The following is a 20,943-nucleotide window of genomic DNA, read 5'->3' on the forward strand; positions in this document are numbered from 1 at the left end:
TATCTTAGGCTTTATATCTTACAAATGTTTAGGGTCACCCCAGAAATTTTAACCCTTTCTAATTTTATATGACCTCCTAAAAAATGTTGGTGAATCTGAGAATCTGTGTCCACAGTGTAGTAGAAAATCATCTGATACTTTTTAAGTGCAATAGGGAAATTGTTACATCTTGTTAAATGGTGTGTTTGACTATTATTAAAGTATGATAATTTAAGAAAACAAATTACATAAATGCAAAATAAAATCACCATTAAATATGAATATTTAATTTACTTGAACCCAATGTGATATATAAGACGACTTAATCAATCATATATGTACTTCGCTTCTATATATAAAGTATTAGGGTATGACGTGGTTTAATAGTTTTAATAGTTTTAATTAGATAAAAGAAAATGATAACATGATTATCTTTATCTATAACAATACATTCTTGTATCTATATTTCAATATTTTTTAATTTTATCTTTAATTATTATTTTAAAAATTAATTATTTTATAAATTTTTTAAATTTTTTCTTTTAATAATTATTTTACTTTTGACATAAATATTATTATTTTAATTCGATTTTTTATAGAAATTAAAAGTTAAAAATATAAACAAAATTAAAAATTAAAAAACATAAACAAAATTAAAAAATACAAAACACTTATACGTGATAGTTTCTGTATTTTTGCTAGTAAGACATAATAATACAAATGTGCAAATAAAAATCATAATATATTGAAGAAATAAATTAAAATGTGTATTTTTGCTAGTAAGACATAATAATACAAATGTGCAAATAAATAAAAATCACAATATATTGAAGATATAAATTAAAATGTACAAAAATGATTTGTATTGTTGTGTGTTGTGATGAGTAAGTTGCAATTTTTAGAATTTATTATCAAAATGTAAAAGAATATGAGCAACAAATCGTAACTGTATTGTATTATAAAAATATTGATCAGATTAAAACAGTTTACCATTATTTAAATTTTAGTTTTAATACATATAAGAACATATACTTTAGTATTTTTGTAACTTATTGTAATTTTTAATTTTATATATATATATATATATATATATATTATGTTATATATTTTAATATAATATTGTCTAGTAGTAGTATTTAAATGAACTATTCTACACGTGAATCAAATATTTATGTTTTATGTTTAAGTTTAATTTTGACAAGTTGTCTGTTAGTCTTTAATTTAAACTCTTGAAAATATTTATACAATAAATTTAAATTTAAATTTGATTATATATTTATTATTTTGATATTAATATTTATGTTTGATAGAGATTCTTAAAAATATTGAGTGACTACAAATTTTCACTTATTCATTTCTCATCTCCTATCTCTTATTTCTTATCTCTTATCTCTTATCTCTTATTTCTTATCTCTTATTTCTTATCTTTTATTTCTTATCTCACATCTCTTATCTCACATCTCTTATCTCTTATCTCTTATCTCCTATCTCCTATCTCTTATCTCTTATCTCTTATCTCTTATCTCTTATCTCTTATCTCTTATCTCTTATCTCTTATCTCTTATCTCTTATCTATTATCTCTTATCTCTTATCTCTTATCTCTTATCTCTTATCTCTTATCTCTTATCTCTTATCTCTTATCTCTTATCTCTTATCTCTTATCTCTTATCTCTTGTCTCTTGTCTACCTTTTACCTGTTATCTCCTATCTCTTGTCTCTTATCTCTTATCTCTTATCTCTTATCTCTTATCTCTTATTTCTTATCTCTTATCTCTTATCTTTTATCTCTTATCTCTTATCTCTTATCTCTTATCTCTTATCTCTTATCTCTTATCTCTTATCTCTTATCTCTTATCTCTTATCTCTTATCTCTTATCTCTTATCTCTTATCTCTTATCTCTTATCTCTTATCTCTTATCTCTTATCTCTTATCTCTTATCTCTTATCTCTTATCTCTTATCTCTTATCTCTTATCTCTTATCTCTTATCTCTTATATCTTATTTTTTACCTCTTATCTTATCTCTGATCTCTGATCTCTGATCTCTTATCTTTTATCTCTTATATATGATCTGTTAATTCTTATCTCTTATCTCTTATCTCTTATCTCATATCCTTTATCTAATATATCTTATCTTTTATAACTTATATCTTATAACTTATAACTTATCTCTTATCTCTTATTTCTTATCTCTCATCTCTTATCTCTTATATCTTATATCTTATATCTTATCTCTTATAATTTATCTAATATCTCTTATCTTTTATCTCTTATCATTTATCTAATATCTCTTATCTCTTTTCTCTTTTCTTTTCTTTATCTCTTATCTCTTATCTCTAATCTCATATCTCATATCTTACATCTCACGTCTCACGTCTCATGTTCCACGTCTTATATCTCATTTCTCATATTTCTTATTTCATATCTCATATCTCATATCTCATATCTCTTATATCTTATCTTTTATTCTCTTATTTTCTTATCTCTTATCTCTTATCTCTTATCTCTTATGTTTTATCTCTTATCTCTTATCTCTTATCTCTTATCTCTTATCTCTTATCTCTTATCTCTTATGTCTTATGTCTTATCTCTTATCTCTTATCTCTTATCTCTTATTTCTTATCTCTTATCTCTTATCTCTTATCTCTTATCTCTTATCTCTTATCTCTTATCTCTTATCTCTTATCTCTTATCTCTTATCTCTTATGTCTTATGTCTTATGTCTTATCTCTTATCTCTTATCTCTTATTTCTTATCTCTTATCTCTTATCTCTTATCTCTTATCTCTTATCTCTTATCTCTTATCTCTTATCTCTTATCTCTTATGTCTTATGTCTTATCTCTTATCTCTTATCTCTTATCTCTTATCTCTTATCTCTTATCTCTTATCTCTTATCTCTTATCTCTTATCTCTTATATCTTATCTTTTATTCTCTTATATTTTATCTCGTATCTCTTATCTCTTATCTCTTATCTCTTTTCTCTTTTCTCTTTTCTCTTTTCTCTTTTCTCTTTTCTCTTATCTCTTATCTCTTATCTCTTATCTCTTATCTCTTATCTCTTATCTCTTATCTCTTATCTCTTATCTCTTATCCTTTATCTAATATCTCTTATCTTTTATAACTTATCTCTTATAACTTATCTCTTATCTCTCTTATTTCTTATTTTTTAACTCCTATCTCTTATCTCTTATCTCTTATCTCTTATATCTTATCTCTTATCATTTATCTAATATCTCTTATCTTTTATCTCTTATCTCCTATCTCATATCTCATATCTCACGTCTCACGTCTCACGTTTTACATCTCATTTCTCTTATTTTTTATTCGATATCTCATATCTCTTGTATCTTATCTTTTATTTTCCTATATATTATCTTTTATTCTCTCATCCTTTATCTCTTATCTCTTATCTCTTATCTCTTATCTCTTATCTCTTATCTCTTATCTCTTATCTCTTATCTCTTATTTTTAATTTTTTACCTCTTATCTCTTATCTCTTATCATTTATCTCATATCTCTTATATCTTATCTTTTATTCTCTTATATTTTATCTCTTATCTCTTATCTCTTATCTCTTTTCTCTTTTCTCTTTTCTCTTTTCTCTTTTCTCTTATTTCTTATCTCTTATCTCTTATCTCTTATCTCTTATCTCTTATCTCTTATCTCTTATCTCTTATCTCTTATCTCTTATCTCTTATCTCTTATCTCTTATCTCTTATCTCTTATCTCTTATCTCTTATCTCTTATCTCTTATCTCTTATCTCTTATCTCTTATCTCTTATCTCTTATGTCTTATCTCTTATCTCTTATTTCTTATCTCTTATCTCTTATCTCTTATCTCTTATCTCTTATCTCTTATCTCTTATATCTTATCTTTTATTCTCTTATATTTTATCTCGTATCTCTTATCTCTTATCTCTTATCTCTTATCTCTTTTCTCTTTTCTCTTATCTCTTATCTCTTATCTCTTATCTCTTATCTCTTATCTCTTATCTCTTATCTCTTATCTCTTATCTCTTATCTCTTATCTCTTATCTCTTATCTCTTATCTCTTATCCTTTATCTAATATCTCTTATCTTTTATAACTTATCTCTTATAACTTATCTCTTATCTCTCTTATTTCTTATTTTTTAACTCCTATCTCTTATCTCTTATCTCTTATCTCTTATATTTTATCTCTTATCATTTATCTAATATCTCTTATCTTTTATCTCTTATCTCCTATCTCATATCTCATATCTCATATCTCACGTCTCACGTCTCACGTTTTACATCTCATTTCTCTTATTTTTTATTCCATATCTCATATCTCTTGTATCTTATCTTTTATTTTCCTATATATTATCTTTTATTCTCTCATCCTTTATCTCTTATCTCTTATCTCTTATCTCTTATCTCTTATCTCTTATCTCTTATCTCTTATCTCTTATTTTTAATTTTTTACCTCTTATCTCTTATCTCTTATCATTTATCTCATATCTCTTATATCTTATCTTTTATTCTCTTATATTTTATCTCTTATCTCTTTTCTCTTTTCTCTTTTCTCTTTTCTCTTTTCTCTTTTCTCTTTTCTCTTTTCTCTTTTCTCTTTTCTCTTTTCTCTTATCTCTTATCTCTTATCTCTTATCTCTTATCTCTTATCTCTTATCTCTTATCTCTTATCTCTTATCTCTTATCTCTTATCTCTTATCTCTTATCTCTTATCTCTTATCTCTTATCTCTTATCTCTTATCTCTTATCTCTTATCTCTTATCTCTTATCTCTTATCTCTTATCTCTTATCTCTTATCTCTTATTCTATTATATTTTATCTCTTATCTCTTATCTCTTTTCTCTTATCTCTTATCTCTTATCCTTTATCTAATATCTCTTGTCTTTTATAACTTATCTCTTATAACTTATCTCTTATCTCTCTTATTTCTTATTTCTTATTTCTTATCTCCTATCTCTTATCTCTTATCTCTTATCTCTTATCTCTTATCTCTTATCTCTTATCTCTTATCTCTTATCATTTATCTAATATCTCTTATCTCCTATCTCTTATCTCCTATCTCATATCTCACGTCTCACGTCTCACGTCTTACATCTCATTTCTCTTATTTCTTATTTGATATCTCATATCTCTTATATCTTATCTTTTATTCTCCTATATATTATCTTTTATTCTCTCATCCCTTATCTCTTATCCCTTATCTCTTATCTTTTATCTTTTATCTCTTATCTCTTATCTCTTATCTCTTATTTCTTATCTTTTCTTTATCTCATATCTCACATCTCACATCTCACGTCTCACGTCTCACGTCTTACATCTCATTTCTTTTATTTCTTATTTGATATCTCATATCTCTTATATCTTATCTTTTATTCTCTTATATATTATCTTTTATTCTCTCATCCCTTATCCCTTATCCCTTATCCCTTATCTCTTATCTCTTATCTCTTATCTCTTATCTTTTATCTTTTATCTCTTATCTCTTATCTCTTATCTCTTATCTCTTATCTCTTATCTCTTATCTCTTATCTCTCATCTCTTATCTCTTATCTCTTATTTCTTATCTCTTATCTCTTAGTTCTTATCTCATATATCTTATTTCATATCTTTTATGTTTTATCTCTTATCTCTCATCTCTTATATTTTTATCTCTTATCGCTTATCTTTTATCTCATATCTCACATCTCACGTCTTACGTCTCATGTCTAACATCTCACGTCGAACGTCTCACGTCTCACGTCCCACGTCGAACGTCGAACGTCCCACGTCTCATGTCTTACATCTCGTTTCTCATATTTCTTATTTGTTATTTCATATCTCATATCTCTTATATCTTATTTTTTATTCTCTTATATCTTATGTTTTATCTTTTATCTTTTATCTTTTATCTCTTATATCATATCTTTTAGCTCGTCCGCTCCGTCTATAGTCATTGGGCTCACCCGGCCCGTCGGGCTCGTCGACCTAGTTCATCGAGCCCATTTATGGACTGGACCAATTTGACAATTCTACCTAAGAGTCTAGAGTGTGAGGTTGAGTAAGAAGAATTTCAAATTCTATCTATTTTGAGGGTATTTGAATTTTACTAATGTGGCAAATTGAAATACTTCATAAAAAAGGGTACATTTAAGATACTTTCTAATTTCTCTATCCAAACAAAACATTTCATTACAAAGAAATTTAAATTCTTACAAAAATGATTTGCTTCGTTAAAATACTTTATCCAAATATACCTCTAATGTATTTATCTTTCTTTTCCATAGTTTTTACTCCAATATTTAAAGTTCTAAATACTCTTATAAAATTTTAGATGATCCTTCTAATAACATGAAATAGTTGATATTTATTTTTATATCTTTTAATTTACGTCTCTTAAAAAAGTTCTTTAAATTTATTTTATAAAACGAAAATCACACATAATAAATTTTACGTATAATTCAGAATATTTATATTATAATATTCACTTACGTATATTTCAAAGAAAATAAATAATAAACCATTTCAAAAATATATTTTGACAGTTCTGTTATAATTTTTGAGGATCATACGACATTTAATCCTAAATAATTAAATATTTGTCAACAAAAATCAAATATCAATGATATTTTTATGTAATGTTTTTTCAGTTACGTTATCAAACATGTGAATTATTAATTTTAAAATGCAAAAAGATCGGATTATTCAATTAAAATTTGATAAAAACTTAAATTTTAAATTACATAAAATATTAAATATCCTTAAAACCTTAGATACTCCTAAAATATTTTAAATGATCATTATAAGAATCATAAAATTTTAAATATTTATTTTTTTACCTTCTTTTTTATTTCTTAAAAAATTTCTTTAAATCTATCATACATAACAAAAATCACACACATAATAAATCTTATATTTTTTAATAAATCTATTTAAGAAATAACCATCTTATATATAATTTACTTATATTATAATAACTACTTTATTTATTTTTGAAAAAAATATATTATAATAACTACTTATATATCTTTTAAACAAAATAAATAATTAACCATTTTAAAAAAATATTTTTATTTTATTATCACTTTTGAGGATCTTACAAAATCTAACCCTCAATAATTAAATCCATGTCAACAACCAACATTAAATACCAATGAAATTTTTATGCAATGTTTTTTTAGTTACACTATCAAACAAGTGAATTATTAATTTAAATAAAATTAAAAGACTCAATTATTCAGTTAAAATTTGATAAAAGTTAAAATTTTAAATTACATGTACAAAAGATATTTAACCCTCTATCTTGTAATGACCATGTTTAAGGAGGTCAGACCTAGCCAATATATAAATAAATAAAATAGTATAATGCATAGAGCGTGGAAGCTTAGGGAATCAGTGTATCCGTATGTTCATAGATACGTCTCTACGCACTCGCGCGAATACGCTCAATCACCCTTTGTGTATGTGTCTCACACTTTCATCCTTCTTTCAGAGTGACTCGTCCTTCTCTCTCTTCTTCCATATTCCCACACCCAACCCTAACCCTAATCACAAAATTTCAGAATCCATTTCCAGCCTGACATTCACAACGCGTTCGCTTAAAACCCTAGCTCCGACACTCAAAGGATCGGACGCTCCTCTTCTTGATTCCGAAAACCCTAATAATGGACTCGCAACAGAGCAATCTATTCGACACCGCTTCGCAGCCCGACACCGGCAACGACGCCTACACCTTTCTTGAATTTAACACACAGGGCGAGGATTTCGACTACCCTGAATTCCGTGACCCGATTAGGTCGCCGGTAGCATGGCCAACTCCGTCCGATTCGCTTGCGGACACGTCGGAGCGCGGCGCCGTTGGGGGACCCGGCTCCGATCACCAGTCCGATGCCTCACCTGTCTCCGCGGCTCCTGGTAGCGCCACCAAGGGCGGCCGGTCGGGGAACGGCGGTGGGCACAACAGCCAGATGGTGGATGCGCTTGCCGCGGGGATGAGTGGGTTGAATTTTGAGGACACTGGGGATGATGATAACTATGAGTATGGTAAAGGAGATTTCACTGAACACGCTTGCCGTTATTGCGGTGTTTCCAATCCCGCTTGTGTTGTGAGGTGCAATGTGCCTTCGTGTCGTAAGTGGTTCTGTAATTCACGGGGGAACACTTCTGGATCACATATTGTCAATCACCTGGTTTGTTTCTCGTAACTGCATTTTCCTTTCCTTGTTGTTTTTCTTATCTTGTCTGATATTGAATATACTTATTTTCTCTTTGGCGTTTTAATTTGTGGTGTGATTCGTTGTTTACATATCGAGTACCGTGGCTCGTGATTATGTGGCGTGTGGTAGTAACATGTTTTATTTTTTATTGTTCCATTCAAATTACGGGGAGGATCCTAGATATTCATGCAGTAGTCGAAATTAGACTGTCCAGAATAAATGATTGATATTTAGTGAGCATGTTGTAACTGCGAAGTTGTCAACGCGCATGTTTGTGGCCCTAGCGAGTGATTCCTTAGGTTATTATTTTATGTTTCAATCCATTTTAATGGAAAGGTTGAAGTTCTTGAACTAGAAGAATTTATGCTTGTGGGCTGTTGGTCAAGAATCGCCCTTGAAGCTTGAGAAATCCAACCTATTGGTTTTACAACACGAGCATGCAATCCATTCCCCAAATGTATTGATGGGCATGGGTTACTTGTTCTCTGGCAATAATTGATGTATGTGATCTTTTCTGTCCATATGCTAAATACTTATTTGAAAAACCAAGGTTAATGAAGATTACCAGTCACATTTTTATTAAACTCTACTTATTATTTATTTAATTTTTTTTGGAGGGGGTTATCAAACTTAGTGATCAATTTATTTAATGTAGTCAGTTTAGATTAATGAATCTACTTAATAGTTACAACAAAAACTTATTTGAAGGCAATTTGAAGTTTTTTGCTTTTCCTCGAATCTCACAATCTGTGTTAAGTTACCCACTTGGCTGTTTCTAGGAAGATGGTGTTCATCATATGTGCAGTTTATTTGTTTTTATTATTATTATAATTATAATCACTTTTTATTTACTTTTGTGTCTCTCTTATTCTGTTAAACACAGTTTTTTGAGCATTGTTGTTATTTTTGATGAGTAACAGGATTTTTTGATTTAGTCATTAATTGTCATGAGATATTGGCTTTAATTCATAGTTTTTTTTTTTTTTTTTTTTTTTTTGTTGAATTCCAATAGTTAGTCGTAAGTAAAGCACAGGTCACATATTCATAGCAGATGTAGTTGGACAGCTGGTATTTTAGCATTTTCAGGGTTTTCACTCACAAAGGTCCTCTATAATATTTGATAGTCAATCTCCTATGTAGCACTTAGTTTCTGTCATGACCTTAAGTACTTACTTACCTGGTCGAAAAAATTAGTAGCCGAAACAAGTCATTTTCCATTTGGTTCGGCAAGATCCTGACTGGATCTGCTGCTACTCAACAGAATATAATCTCTGTAATAGGTATCCTTCTGAATTGGCCGAGTCATTATTCATTTAGTATTTTAAGCTAGGATTGAGTGTAATTTTGCTATTCTCCCTGTAATTATTGTTGTCAGGCTGTTATTTTTTATCTATTATTGTGATTGTGTTTCTAGTATTAGTCTTCATTATCTTGAATCTTTTTTCAAGTTTGTTGTGTATATATTTGTATGGTAGTTACTTGTGTAAAATGCTGTTTTTGCAGAAAAAAAAAACAGCTAAGGGAAACAGGAAATTAATTTATGCATTCGCTTGTTTGCTTCTTACCTACTTATGTTTCTTTGATTATTTATTTATTTATTTATTTTTATGAACAAGAAAATCTATGTTCTCCTTTATCTGGTGTATGGTCTTAATGGTTAAAATATGCTTTTAGAACAAAAAGGGGGGAAGTGTGGCTGGTGGCCCAGTTTCGGAGGCTAGAAAAACATTAAGATAAAATAAAAATTCTATAGCTTCTATCTTTGCTGTCTCCCCTGGCTCTTCTAATTTTTCTCTCTTATGCTGGTTTATCTTACATGTTGCAGCTTGAATTTCTTAAGTTTGAGATTCAAGAACTTGTAATTTTCCTTACATGTTTTACTGATTAGCAATAAACCTGATTTTCTGGGCATCTTATGAATTTCTGATGCAAGCTTCATCATTGTTTTTTTCGGGAAAATTTGTTTATTTGACAGATAATTCTTTCTTTTTTACTTGTGTAATGACGATAATTTATATTGGTCTTTGGTGAGCAAATGTTGCTTATGATACATTTTTTAAATGTAGGTTCGGGCTAAACACAAGGAAGTCTGTCTACACAAAGATAGTCCGTTGGGAGAAACAATTCTTGAATGCTACAATTGTGGATGTCGCAATGTTTTTCTCCTTGGATTTATTTCTGCAAAGACGGAAAGTGTAGTTGTCTTACTATGTCGGGAACCTTGCTTGAGTGTTAATGCCTTGAAGGACATGAATTGGGACCTTAGTCAATGGTGTCCCTTGATTGATGATAGGTGTTTCTTGCAGTGGCTTGTGAAGGTTACTATGTTACTTTTTGTTTAATTAATATAATGTTTTACATATTTTGTCGATCCATCCTTGATACATTTTGTTTTCTGCTGCAGATCCCATCTGAACAGGAGCAGTTAAGAGCTCGCCAAATAAGTGCACAGCAAATAAATAAGGTGGAGGAATTGTGGAAGACAAATCCTGATGCTTCTTTTGAGGACCTTGAGAAGCCTGGTGTAGATGATGAACCTCAGTCTGTGGCTTTGAAATATGAAGATGCATATCAGGTGTGTATTCAGGATTTCTTGTTATTTTTTTACTTTCACATTTACAATTTTATGGTATAAACTCGGGTCTTATTTAATACATTTCTCGTTTTGTCTCTTTGTCTTAGTATCAAAATGTATTTGCACCTCTTATTAAGCTTGAAGCTGATTATGATAAGGTAATATTTGTTCTTTACTCCACTGCAACACGTTCTATATAGTTTTTTTGTCCTTTTTTCTTCTGCATGTATTTTTGGAACTTCTCTAAGCAGAAATTTTTTTGATTGCATTATGTTTTCCTCACATCTTGCTATATATTCTTGTAGATGATGAAAGAATCACAAAGTAAGGACAATGTCACTATTCGATGGGATATTGGTCTTAATAAGAAGCGTGTTGCCTATTTTGTATTTCCAAAGGTATATCTTTTGCTTAGTCTCCAATGTATTGCTATTTTTGCACGTTGCATATGTCATGTTGTCTTATGTTTTTCATAGTTTGTATTCTAAATGTCCTTTTGCATTTATACTCTTTGTGTGACGATAAACCATATATTGTAGGAGGATAATGAGTTGCGGCTTGTACCTGGTGATGAGTTAAGACTCCGCTATTCTGGTGATGCTGCTCATCCTGCATGGCAGTCAGTTGGTCATGTGGTATGGATGAATGTTTTTTTTCCTCTCTATCCGTAGTTTTTCAAAAACGACTCTGGTTGTTTTAGTCTTCACATTTTGTCTTTATGCTATCATTAAAACTGTTAATGTATGTAATTTAAAAAAAATACTTGAATATGGGCTGATAAATATAATAAAGAAAATTATTTTCAAATAATTAAACTTGTCCGAACTTGTCTCTCAAGTATGCTCATATCATATCCAATTATATTTTGAGCAATACCCAAATACACATTGCTCCTTTTCAAGAAGTAAAGGAAGCATTGTTGATTTTTGTATTTTATTTGTTCTATTGTTCACTTGTTTAGTGATATATTGTATTGGCTATTTCTTTAAATTATTTGATTATATGATGTGTAAGATGCTTCATGTTCTATTGTTCAGATTAAGCTAACTGCGCAAGAGGAGGTTGCACTGGAGCTCCGTGCTAGTCAGGTGAATTTAGCATTACTTTGTGATACTTGTGTCGTTCTTTTATGCTTTTTATTCTTGGTGGTTATTCCTCTTCTTGTTATCAGGGTGTTCCTGTTGATGTTAACCATGGGTTCAGTGTTGATTTTGTCTGGAAAAGTACAAGCTTTGATAGGATGCAGGGAGCTATGAAAACCTTTGCTGTGGATGAGACAAGTGTTAGTGGGTGAGTTTTCCCTTGGTTAAAATTGATGCCTTGTATTTCGTTTTCCTTTTGTCTATATATATATATATATATATATAGTAAAATCCAGCTCACACTTAAGATTTTTAGGAATCTAAGTATAAGTTGAAAGTCACACATTGAGTTGAAATGAGAAAGTTGAGTAACATATATTCATAAAAAACCCCACCCCAACAGAGACCTATTTATTAAGCCAAACTGTATAATAACTACCCAATTATAACTTATTACAATTTAACCCATTTTTGCCTTTTCTTTATAACAGAACTGTGAAGGTCGTTCTCACTTCCTTTTGGTTCTGTCACCATTTCTAACAAACTTTGAATTTTACCAGGATTTTTGTTTTTTTTAACTTTTAACTAATTGACTATGATTCTTTATTTGATGTTTTTTTACAATTTCTGATTATTATGTAGGTATATTTATCACCACTTACTGGGTCACGAAGTTGAGGTTCAGATGGTGCGAAATGCTTTGCCTCGTCGTTTTGGTGCACCTGGCCTTCCTGAGCTGAACGCATCTCAAGTATGTTGCACTTCTTTACTAATTTACTATTGTGTCAGCATTGAATTTCAGCAATGTTTTGGAAAAATGTATTTTGACCATTATATTTATATATATATATATATTTATTTTAATATTCTGATGTATAGCTTAATATTAATTTGTTACTTTTATTTTTGGGAACAATGTTGTTATTGCATATTATAAATTTTGAAGTATTAAAGAACCTGAATAAAACTGATGAAAGGTTTTGTCTGCTTCCTCTATTATTTTGTGTTGTAAAATCATAAAAATTGTTACTGATCATCAATGTTTGTAGGTTTTTGCTGATGTATAGCTTAATAATAATTTGTTACTTTTATTTTTGGGAACAATATTGTTATTGCATATTATAAATTTTGAAGTATTAAAGAACCTGAATAAAACTGATGAAAGGTTTTGTCTGCTTCCTCTATTATTTTGTGTTGTAAAATCGTAAAAATTGTTACTGATCATCAATGTTTGTAGGTTTTTGCTGTCAAGAGTGTTCTTCAGAGGCCTATAAGTTTGATTCAAGGACCTCCTGGAACTGGTAAGACTGTAACTTCTGCAGCACTTGTATACCACATGGCCAAGCAAGGTCAGGGACAGGTATATTCTTAAATGCATCCTAGATATCATTTGTTTTTCTGCTGTGTTTCTATTCACTAATTGTCATCCCTCAACTTATTTTTCAGGTTTTGGTTTGTGCACCCAGTAATGTAGCTGTTGACCAGCTAGCTGAAAAGATAAGTGCTACTGGATTAAAGGTATAGTCAATGTTAATTGTGTTATATATGAAAAAAGTGAAGGTCTTGTCTAATATGCAAATCTTACATTCAAGGTTGTGAGGCTTTGTGCAAAATCTAGGGAAGCTGTTAGTTCTCCTGTTGAGCATTTAACTCTCCACTATCAGGTTAGTGCCTTCCACTAATATTCTTTTCATGTCATGTCCATATGCAGTATACTTATTGCATAATGCATTTTAAATATTTAATCACTGTATGATGCATGTGAATGTTAATGGTGTCTCTTGTAATTGTAGGTTCGACATCTTGACACGTCTGACAAGAGTGAACTTCATAAGTTGCAACAGCTGAAGGATGAGCAAGGTATTGGTGCCTTTTTAGAACCTGATTTCGTTAACTTTTGTACATCCTGATTTCGTTAACTTTTGTACATCCTGATTTATCCAAATGTGGATTTTGGTTGTCTCTTATCTAGTTTGTGTGAAACACTCCCTGCCAAGACTTTTAATTTTTGCATTTTTAATATCTAGGATTGAGAAGTGTTATCAATCTATTTCCGAGTTTTAATCTGCAGAGGATTATTTAGAAATAGTGCGTTTTCTGCCTTTCAATCTTCATTTGTTTGTTACTAACAATGCCATGTTTTATTTCATCACACCAGGTGAACTTTCCAGCAGTGATGAGAAAAAATACAAAGCTCTTAAGCGAGCAACTGAGAGGGAGATTTCTCAGAGTGCAGATGTGATCTGCTGTACATGTGTTGGTGCTGGAGATCCTCGGCTAGCAAATTTTAGGTTCCGTCAGGTTGACATACAAATTCTTATAGTGCATAAATTTCATTAGCATTCACTTTTTACACTATTAGTCATTATTATCATTTCTATTTTTTTTTGCAGGTGCTTATTGATGAGTCTACTCAAGCAACTGAACCTGAGTGCCTCATACCTTTGGTTCTAGGAGCAAAGCAGGTATTTTGTTAAATATGCACATGCAGTTGTGTGGCCTTTGTTTGTCAATAATTTTAACAGGTTGTTTTTGTTTAGGTTGTTCTTGTTGGTGATCATTGTCAGCTTGGTCCAGTTATTATGTGCAAGAAAGCAGCTCGCGCTGGATTAGCTCAGTCACTTTTTGAACGACTTGTTCTACTTGGTGTTAAACCAATTAGGTTGCAGGTAAAGAACCTTTTAGGTATTGTTCATTGGTTTTATAAGAGCCTGTAACGATCCATGCTGAATTATTTAGTTTGGCTTATTTTTGTAATTTTTTTACTATACTGACTGAGTTTTTTTGTTTTATTATCTCAAACATCAGGTTCAGTACCGAATGCATCCATGTCTTTCAGAATTTCCCTCAAACAGCTTTTATGAAGGCACCCTGCAAAATGGAGTCACTGTTAATGAAAGGCAATCATCAGGAATTGATTTTCCATGGCCAGTTCCAAACCGTCCTATGTTTTTCTATGTTCAGGTACTGTTAAGACATGTATTGTGTGTGTTTATATTATTTCTTTTGTTAAGTCGAAATGTTCCTATCATAATCAACGACATCTTATCATTTTTTGCTGTTCTTTTCTTTTATGCTTGTCATTTTTCCCTTGTTCATGCCGAAATGTATCTACCTGTTTTGTAGATGGGACAAGAAGAGATAAGTGCTAGTGGAACATCTTATTTAAATAGGACTGAGGCTGCAAATGTTGAAAAGATTGTAACTACTTTCTTAAAAAGTGGTGTGGTTCCAAGTCAGGTATATTTTGTAAACGGGTTTACACGAACACCGTTAAAGTTCATATTATATTAATATTTTCTTAAAACGTTTGACAGATTGGTGTGATAACACCTTATGAAGGACAAAGAGCTTATATTGTGAACTATATGTCAAGAAATGGTGCTCTCAGGCAGCAGCTTTACAAGGAGATTGAGGTTTTAGATAGATATCTTTATTTCTATGATCAATCTCTGTTCTTGTTGCAGTTGCTACATCTGTTTTGTTCTTTTCAGGTTGCTAGTGTCGATTCTTTTCAAGGAAGGGAAAAAGACTACATCATTCTTTCTTGTGTTAGAAGTAATGAACATCAGGTAGGTGAACTTATCCTTTGTTTGTTGCCTTTCAAAGTTTTCATGCTTCAAATATCTTCATTTTGTCCCTTTGTTTAGAATGATTAATTTGACTTCTATACTTTTTCTGTAGGGCATTGGATTCCTGAATGATCCTAGGAGGCTCAATGTTGCCTTGACTCGAGCAAGATATGGTATTGTTATTTTGGGAAACCCTAAAGTTTTGAGCAAGCAGCCTCTGTGGAATAGTTTATTGACTCACTACAAGGTAGTTCTTTTGTTTTGTGATTTTATTACTTCTTTAAAAGCTTTGTGGGACATAGCAGACGTTAGAACTAAATTTGAAATGTTTGTGCTAATTGTAGAATTCTGATAAAAGAGTTTTCTCACGAGTGATTTCACATTGATCTCCTATTTCTGTAGTTTTTTAGTTTTCTAAATAAGTTGCACTTTTCTTCCTTTTTGTCTAAACAGGAACATGAGTGCTTAGTTGAAGGGCCTTTAAACAATTTGAAACAGAGTATGGTTCAGTTTCAGAAACCCAAGAAGGTAGGTACTCATGGATGCTATGGTTTTCATTTATTTGCTTTGTGCATGTGGTAAGGGTCTGTTAATGCATTCAGGTGGGGTGCTTTTCCAGTGAGGAATTTGCTTATTGAGATGGTTACATATCTTTTATGTTGTTTATTTTGACTCAGATTTATAATGAAAGGAGGCTTTTTTATGGAGGTGGACCTGGAATTGCGGCTAATGATAATTTTGGTTCTGTTGGATCTGGAGCTGGAACAAGTTCAGATCGGAGGAGCAGTCGAGGAAGGGGTATGTATTTTCTTGTTGGATAGGGTCTTTGTTTTTTCCAAATACACTTTTAGGTCAACCTTGTGGTCTTATAATCTTTATGTCCCGATGAAGTTAATTTTTTTTAATTTTATCATTTCCTATACATGCCTCATGGAGGTTTTTGATATTTTAATTTAGATCGTATGTATGACAACAATTTTCTGCCACTGTAGGGTCTTATATACCTCCTGGTCCACCAAATGGAAGTCATAAGCCTGGAGTGCATCCTGCTGGATATCCTGTGCCAAGGGTTCCCTTGCCTCCCTTCCATGGTGGTCCCCAATCTCAACCATATGCCATTCCTTCACGTGGGGCCGTTCATGGACCTGTTGGGGCAGTTCCTCATGTTCCATCTCCTGGGAGTCGAGGCTTTGGGGCTGGTAGAGGTAATTCTGGTGCTCCAATTGGCAATCATCTTCCACACCAACAAGGCACCCAACAGCCGATTGGGAATATTGGATCTACCTTTAACTTCCCTACTCTAGAGAATCCTAACAGCCAGCCATCTGTTGGCGGTCCTTTATCTCAACCTGGGTTTGCAAATAATGTACGTTGTTTCGCCATGCTAGCTTAATATGTTCTATCTTCAGGTTTTATTTTTTGTCCGTGTTATGACTATTTTTTCTGTTTGATATTAGATGCCAGTTCAAGGGGCTGGCCAGTCCTTTCGAGACCAATTTTCTATGCCTGGAATGTCCCAGGTATTTATTGTGACTTGGTAAAAAAGCTTGATATTGTTTCAATGTAAAATTGGGTAATTTTTGTGTATTTTGGTTTAAATCAGGACTTTTTGGGCGATGACTTCAAAAGCCAGGGATCTCATGTTCCTTACAATGTCACTGATTTCTCTACTCAGGTTTGTGAACTAATAATATTTTAGTACTATTTATGTTCTCTAGAATTAAATTTGCTTTATTAGTCAGCAAAACTGGGTGCAGGGCTTTTGTCCTTCCCATTGACTAAATCCTATCAGTTAGATGTTCATGTTCAGTTGTTGTTTTTCTACTGACACTTTGACCTCCTTAAGGCTTCTCAAAGTGGATATGCTGTTGATTTTGCTACACAAGGAGCACAAGGTGGATTCCCTGGGAATTTTCTTAACCAGAATTCTCAAGCTGGCTATTCTCGTTTCGGTTCTGGAAACGACTTTATGTCTCAGGTTGTTGAAGATTCTAGTAATTAGCATCCACCTCTTCTATGTGTTGCTTTGTCCTATCTTTTCTGATTTTCCTTTTTTTTTAATTCATAGGACTACATGGGCCATGGATCTCAAGGTCTTTTTACTCAGGTGGGATTCAATGACCCGTTGCAAGATGATTCAACTCAAAGCCATTTCGGTGTGGCTAATGCCAACCCTCTTCAGTCCCAGGTTTTTGTAGTTCTAACCTTTCTCTTACAAGTGATTTGATACTGTGATTGTTTTGCTGTTTGTCATTCCCGTTTAAATTACTCAACTCCGTTGTTTTTCCCCCTAGTAAATTCTGTGGGTTCTTTGTACAGATGAATTCTCTCTACTCCCAGCCTTTTGCTCACTACAACACACAGCCGCTTAACATGCAGGCTTCACAACAGCAGTCTCAGGCTCAGAACTCCCAAAATCAGAAAATCCACTATAACGGTTGAGGAACTTTGGGAGCTTATTGTGGCTTTGATGGGTTATAGTCTTTGCAATCAACAACTGGGTCTGTGCCTGTCTTTTGTGCTGACGTTTGCAAGAGACATCCGAAGGATTGCCTTGGGATAGCTATACCGTGGGATTGGTATATATGATTTGAGTTGATGGAGTTTTGGGGCATTACGAAGATACAAGCAGGCGCATCCCGGGCTGCAAAATGATAAGATAACCCCCTTTACCTTACTGAAGTTTTGTATTGTTTGGGATTATGGTGAAAATGTTCGAGAAAGCATTACATGGAACGGTTTTGTCGAAAGGGTTACGATCTTAAAGCGGAAGGGGCGGTTTTCCATGTCGGTGAAATACTGAATATAGTAATCCATACGGCAGCAATTATCGCCAAGGAACTTATTGTACAGAAGGCAGGGATGCAGTGAACCCTTTCAGCTCTTCCTGACATGTAATTTAAACTCGATATTATAAACACATGACATGTTGAAAGTTATATTATGCAACTGCCGCCACCCGGAATTTTCTGTGGCTTATAAAAGTGTGATAGTTGTTTTCCATGTAAAATAGTTGTCTTAAAACTGCAACATCTGAGTGCTTTGATTAGTAATTAAGTAAAATTTCAATCATCTACTTAACAGCTTCCTGGAGTTGGAATTTACAAATCTTAAGATATCTATTGTCTGCAACATCTGAGTGCTTCGAGTAGTAATTAAGCAAAACCTTCAAAGGATTTATTTATACTTGGAAGTAGGGAAAAATGTGGGCATAATATATCCCTACTTACAGGTATAAATAAATCCTATACATTCCAACACCATGTAAGTAGAAAAATGTGGGAATGTGGGCATAATAATTTAATATTATGTTCACATTTTTTCCTTTCCGGTTGGGCCTGTTTTTTTTTTTTTTTTTCAGTCAGTTACCTAGTGCCAGTAAAAAGGCTTGATTTTTGTGAATTGTAAAAAAATTATGGTAAGTAACTTTTCACATATTTGTTCATTGTGTCCATCTTATTTTTAATTTAGATTGTCTTATTTTTTTCTAACTTAGTGAAAATAATAAGATCAAATTCGGTACATAAAAAGTACATTCTATAAGATGATAAAAAAAAGATTAATTAGTAAAGTTTAAAAAATGGTAGAAAAAATAACATGCTGCTTCCAACTTATTTATTTATTATTATTTATTATTTTGTCTATACGATTGGACTTGTTTTTTTTTTTCAAGCCAATCACCTAGTGGTAGTCTGTTTTTTTTTTTTCAAGCCAATCACCTAGTGACAGCAGTAAGGATTGATTTTTATGAATTTTAAAAAAAAAAATTATGGTACATAATATGTATATCCATTTATATGATAAAAAAAAGAGAGTAGTTAGTAAATTTTAAAAAATTGTACGTAAAACTAACCAGCATCTTCCCACATATTTGTTCACTGTTTATTTTTGTTCATTCATTTGTCTATCTGGATTGTGCTATTTTTTTTCTTTAAGCCAGCCACCTAGTGCAAGTAATAAAGATTGATATTTGTAACTCATAATCAAATTCGTGATACATAAATTTCATTTGTATGGTAAAAAAAAGATTGATTAATAAATTTTAAAAAATTGTACGAAAAGTAATACGCAATTCTCCATTTATTTTTTTATTGTGTCCTACTTATATTTGTCTCTGACAACCAACCTTTCCATTAGAGCTTAACAGATTTACATGAATATCCTAAAGCCAAAATTCATCAATTATCTATTGAAAAGAAAGTAGCTTTGTCTGAAGTAAAACTAATTAAAGGTTAATATTTGTTATGATAAGCAAGTTTTATATACGAAGAAAATGAACAAAATGCCGGGGAAGGATACAAGAAATAGATAGAAAGATGTTAGCACGATTAGCCTTTTATCTAGTTATATTTTTCATATTACTTTTTCTTAACGCAGGAAATTAGATCCGACTATTATTTTATTTTTAAGAAAACATAGCAAAGGTGCACAAAGAAGTAGTTACTTTGTTTGTTTTCTATTTATTTAATAGAAATATTTTATTATGCACATAAACCAATAATTAAATATTACTATTATTATTTTATGTGCATAATAACTATTATTGTTAATAACTACGAAGAAATGCAAGTTATTTTAAATATTTTTTAGTAAAACTATTATTGTTAATAACTATTTGTACAAAATTGCATTTGCTCATTTAATTGTTAAATTGTACGTATACATATATAGTTCTATAAAGTCTTAAAATTAGTTAATATACACGGAAGAAAAAGAATTATTAGTTGTAAAGATAAATATATAATTAAAACCGGGATTCTCCATTCATTTTATAGAACACTGAAATTTTTCTTAAAAAGAAATCTTTTTATATTATACGGGTTTAATATAATATAAGCGCCAAGTGTAGGAATCTACTAAAAAGAAGGCAAATGATGAAACTGTCACAAGTCGTGTCCACTAAAGCATAGGAACGAAATAAAATAAACATATTTTTTAATTGATAAATTGTACCCAAAAGAAATGAAAAAGTGGTTGAAATTTTCTTAAACATCATGTCAAAAGAAAATACCCAAATTAATCTGAATGGTAATAAAAAATTATATTAGTCTCATTCAGTTGGAACAACACGTAACGCGTGAGAACGAGACCATCTGTCCTCCACATGCCTCACTGTTATATGTTGGTGTTTCGACAAAATAAACAAATAATACTAATATTTATTATTAGTATTTATTAATTTACTATCATTTTGGCACTTATTCATGAGTGTCCCACACGCACGTGTAGTGTAGTGTAGTCTTCCAATAACAAGAGATTTTCAATAGTAGTTCAATATTATACTTTATAATATTGCAATTAATAAAGTAGCTCATCAAATATAGCTACAATTTATGATATAGTAAAAAAAGATAAGAAATACAAAATTTGATATTTGGTATAGGGTTAAAGAGTCTCAAGATTTTTTTTTCTTCATTTAAGTTCTGCTGAAAAAATTATAGAACGCACAATTAATAAAAAAAAACTTATATATAACTTTATAAGTAAGAATTGCATTTTATTTATTTTTATTATAAATTGACTTTATTTATACTTCATGCCAGACTTTT

General features: G+C 31.1%; 1 protein-coding gene across 1 annotated transcript; it reads left to right on the plus strand.

Moving 5' to 3' along the window:
* Positions 1-7,336: 7,336 nt before the first annotated feature.
* LBA1 (RNA helicase) lies at positions 7,337-18,470 on the plus strand. The gene is made up of 29 exons (XM_028056528.2): positions 7,337-8,138; positions 10,232-10,483; positions 10,570-10,740; positions 10,848-10,898; positions 11,046-11,138; positions 11,280-11,375; positions 11,778-11,828; positions 11,912-12,030; positions 12,465-12,573; positions 13,060-13,182; positions 13,269-13,340; positions 13,415-13,486; positions 13,616-13,682; positions 13,981-14,123; positions 14,216-14,287; positions 14,363-14,491; positions 14,631-14,786; positions 14,949-15,062; positions 15,140-15,238; positions 15,317-15,394; positions 15,507-15,641; positions 15,848-15,922; positions 16,072-16,192; positions 16,387-16,760; positions 16,852-16,914; positions 16,998-17,069; positions 17,241-17,372; positions 17,463-17,582; positions 17,714-18,470. Exons 1-29 carry the CDS (start codon positions 7,614-7,616, stop codon positions 17,834-17,836), a joined length of 3,807 nt encoding a protein of 1,268 aa, XP_027912329.1. The 5' UTR covers positions 7,337-7,613; the 3' UTR covers positions 17,837-18,470.
* Positions 18,471-20,943: the final 2,473 nt, after the last annotated feature.

The sequence above is a fragment of the Vigna unguiculata genome, chromosome 2 (genome assembly GCF_037176805.1).
Source record: "Vigna unguiculata cultivar grain cowpea cultivar isolate G323 ecotype 2 chromosome 2, ASM3717680v1, whole genome shotgun sequence".
NCBI lineage: Eukaryota > Viridiplantae > Streptophyta > Magnoliopsida > Fabales > Fabaceae > Vigna > Vigna unguiculata.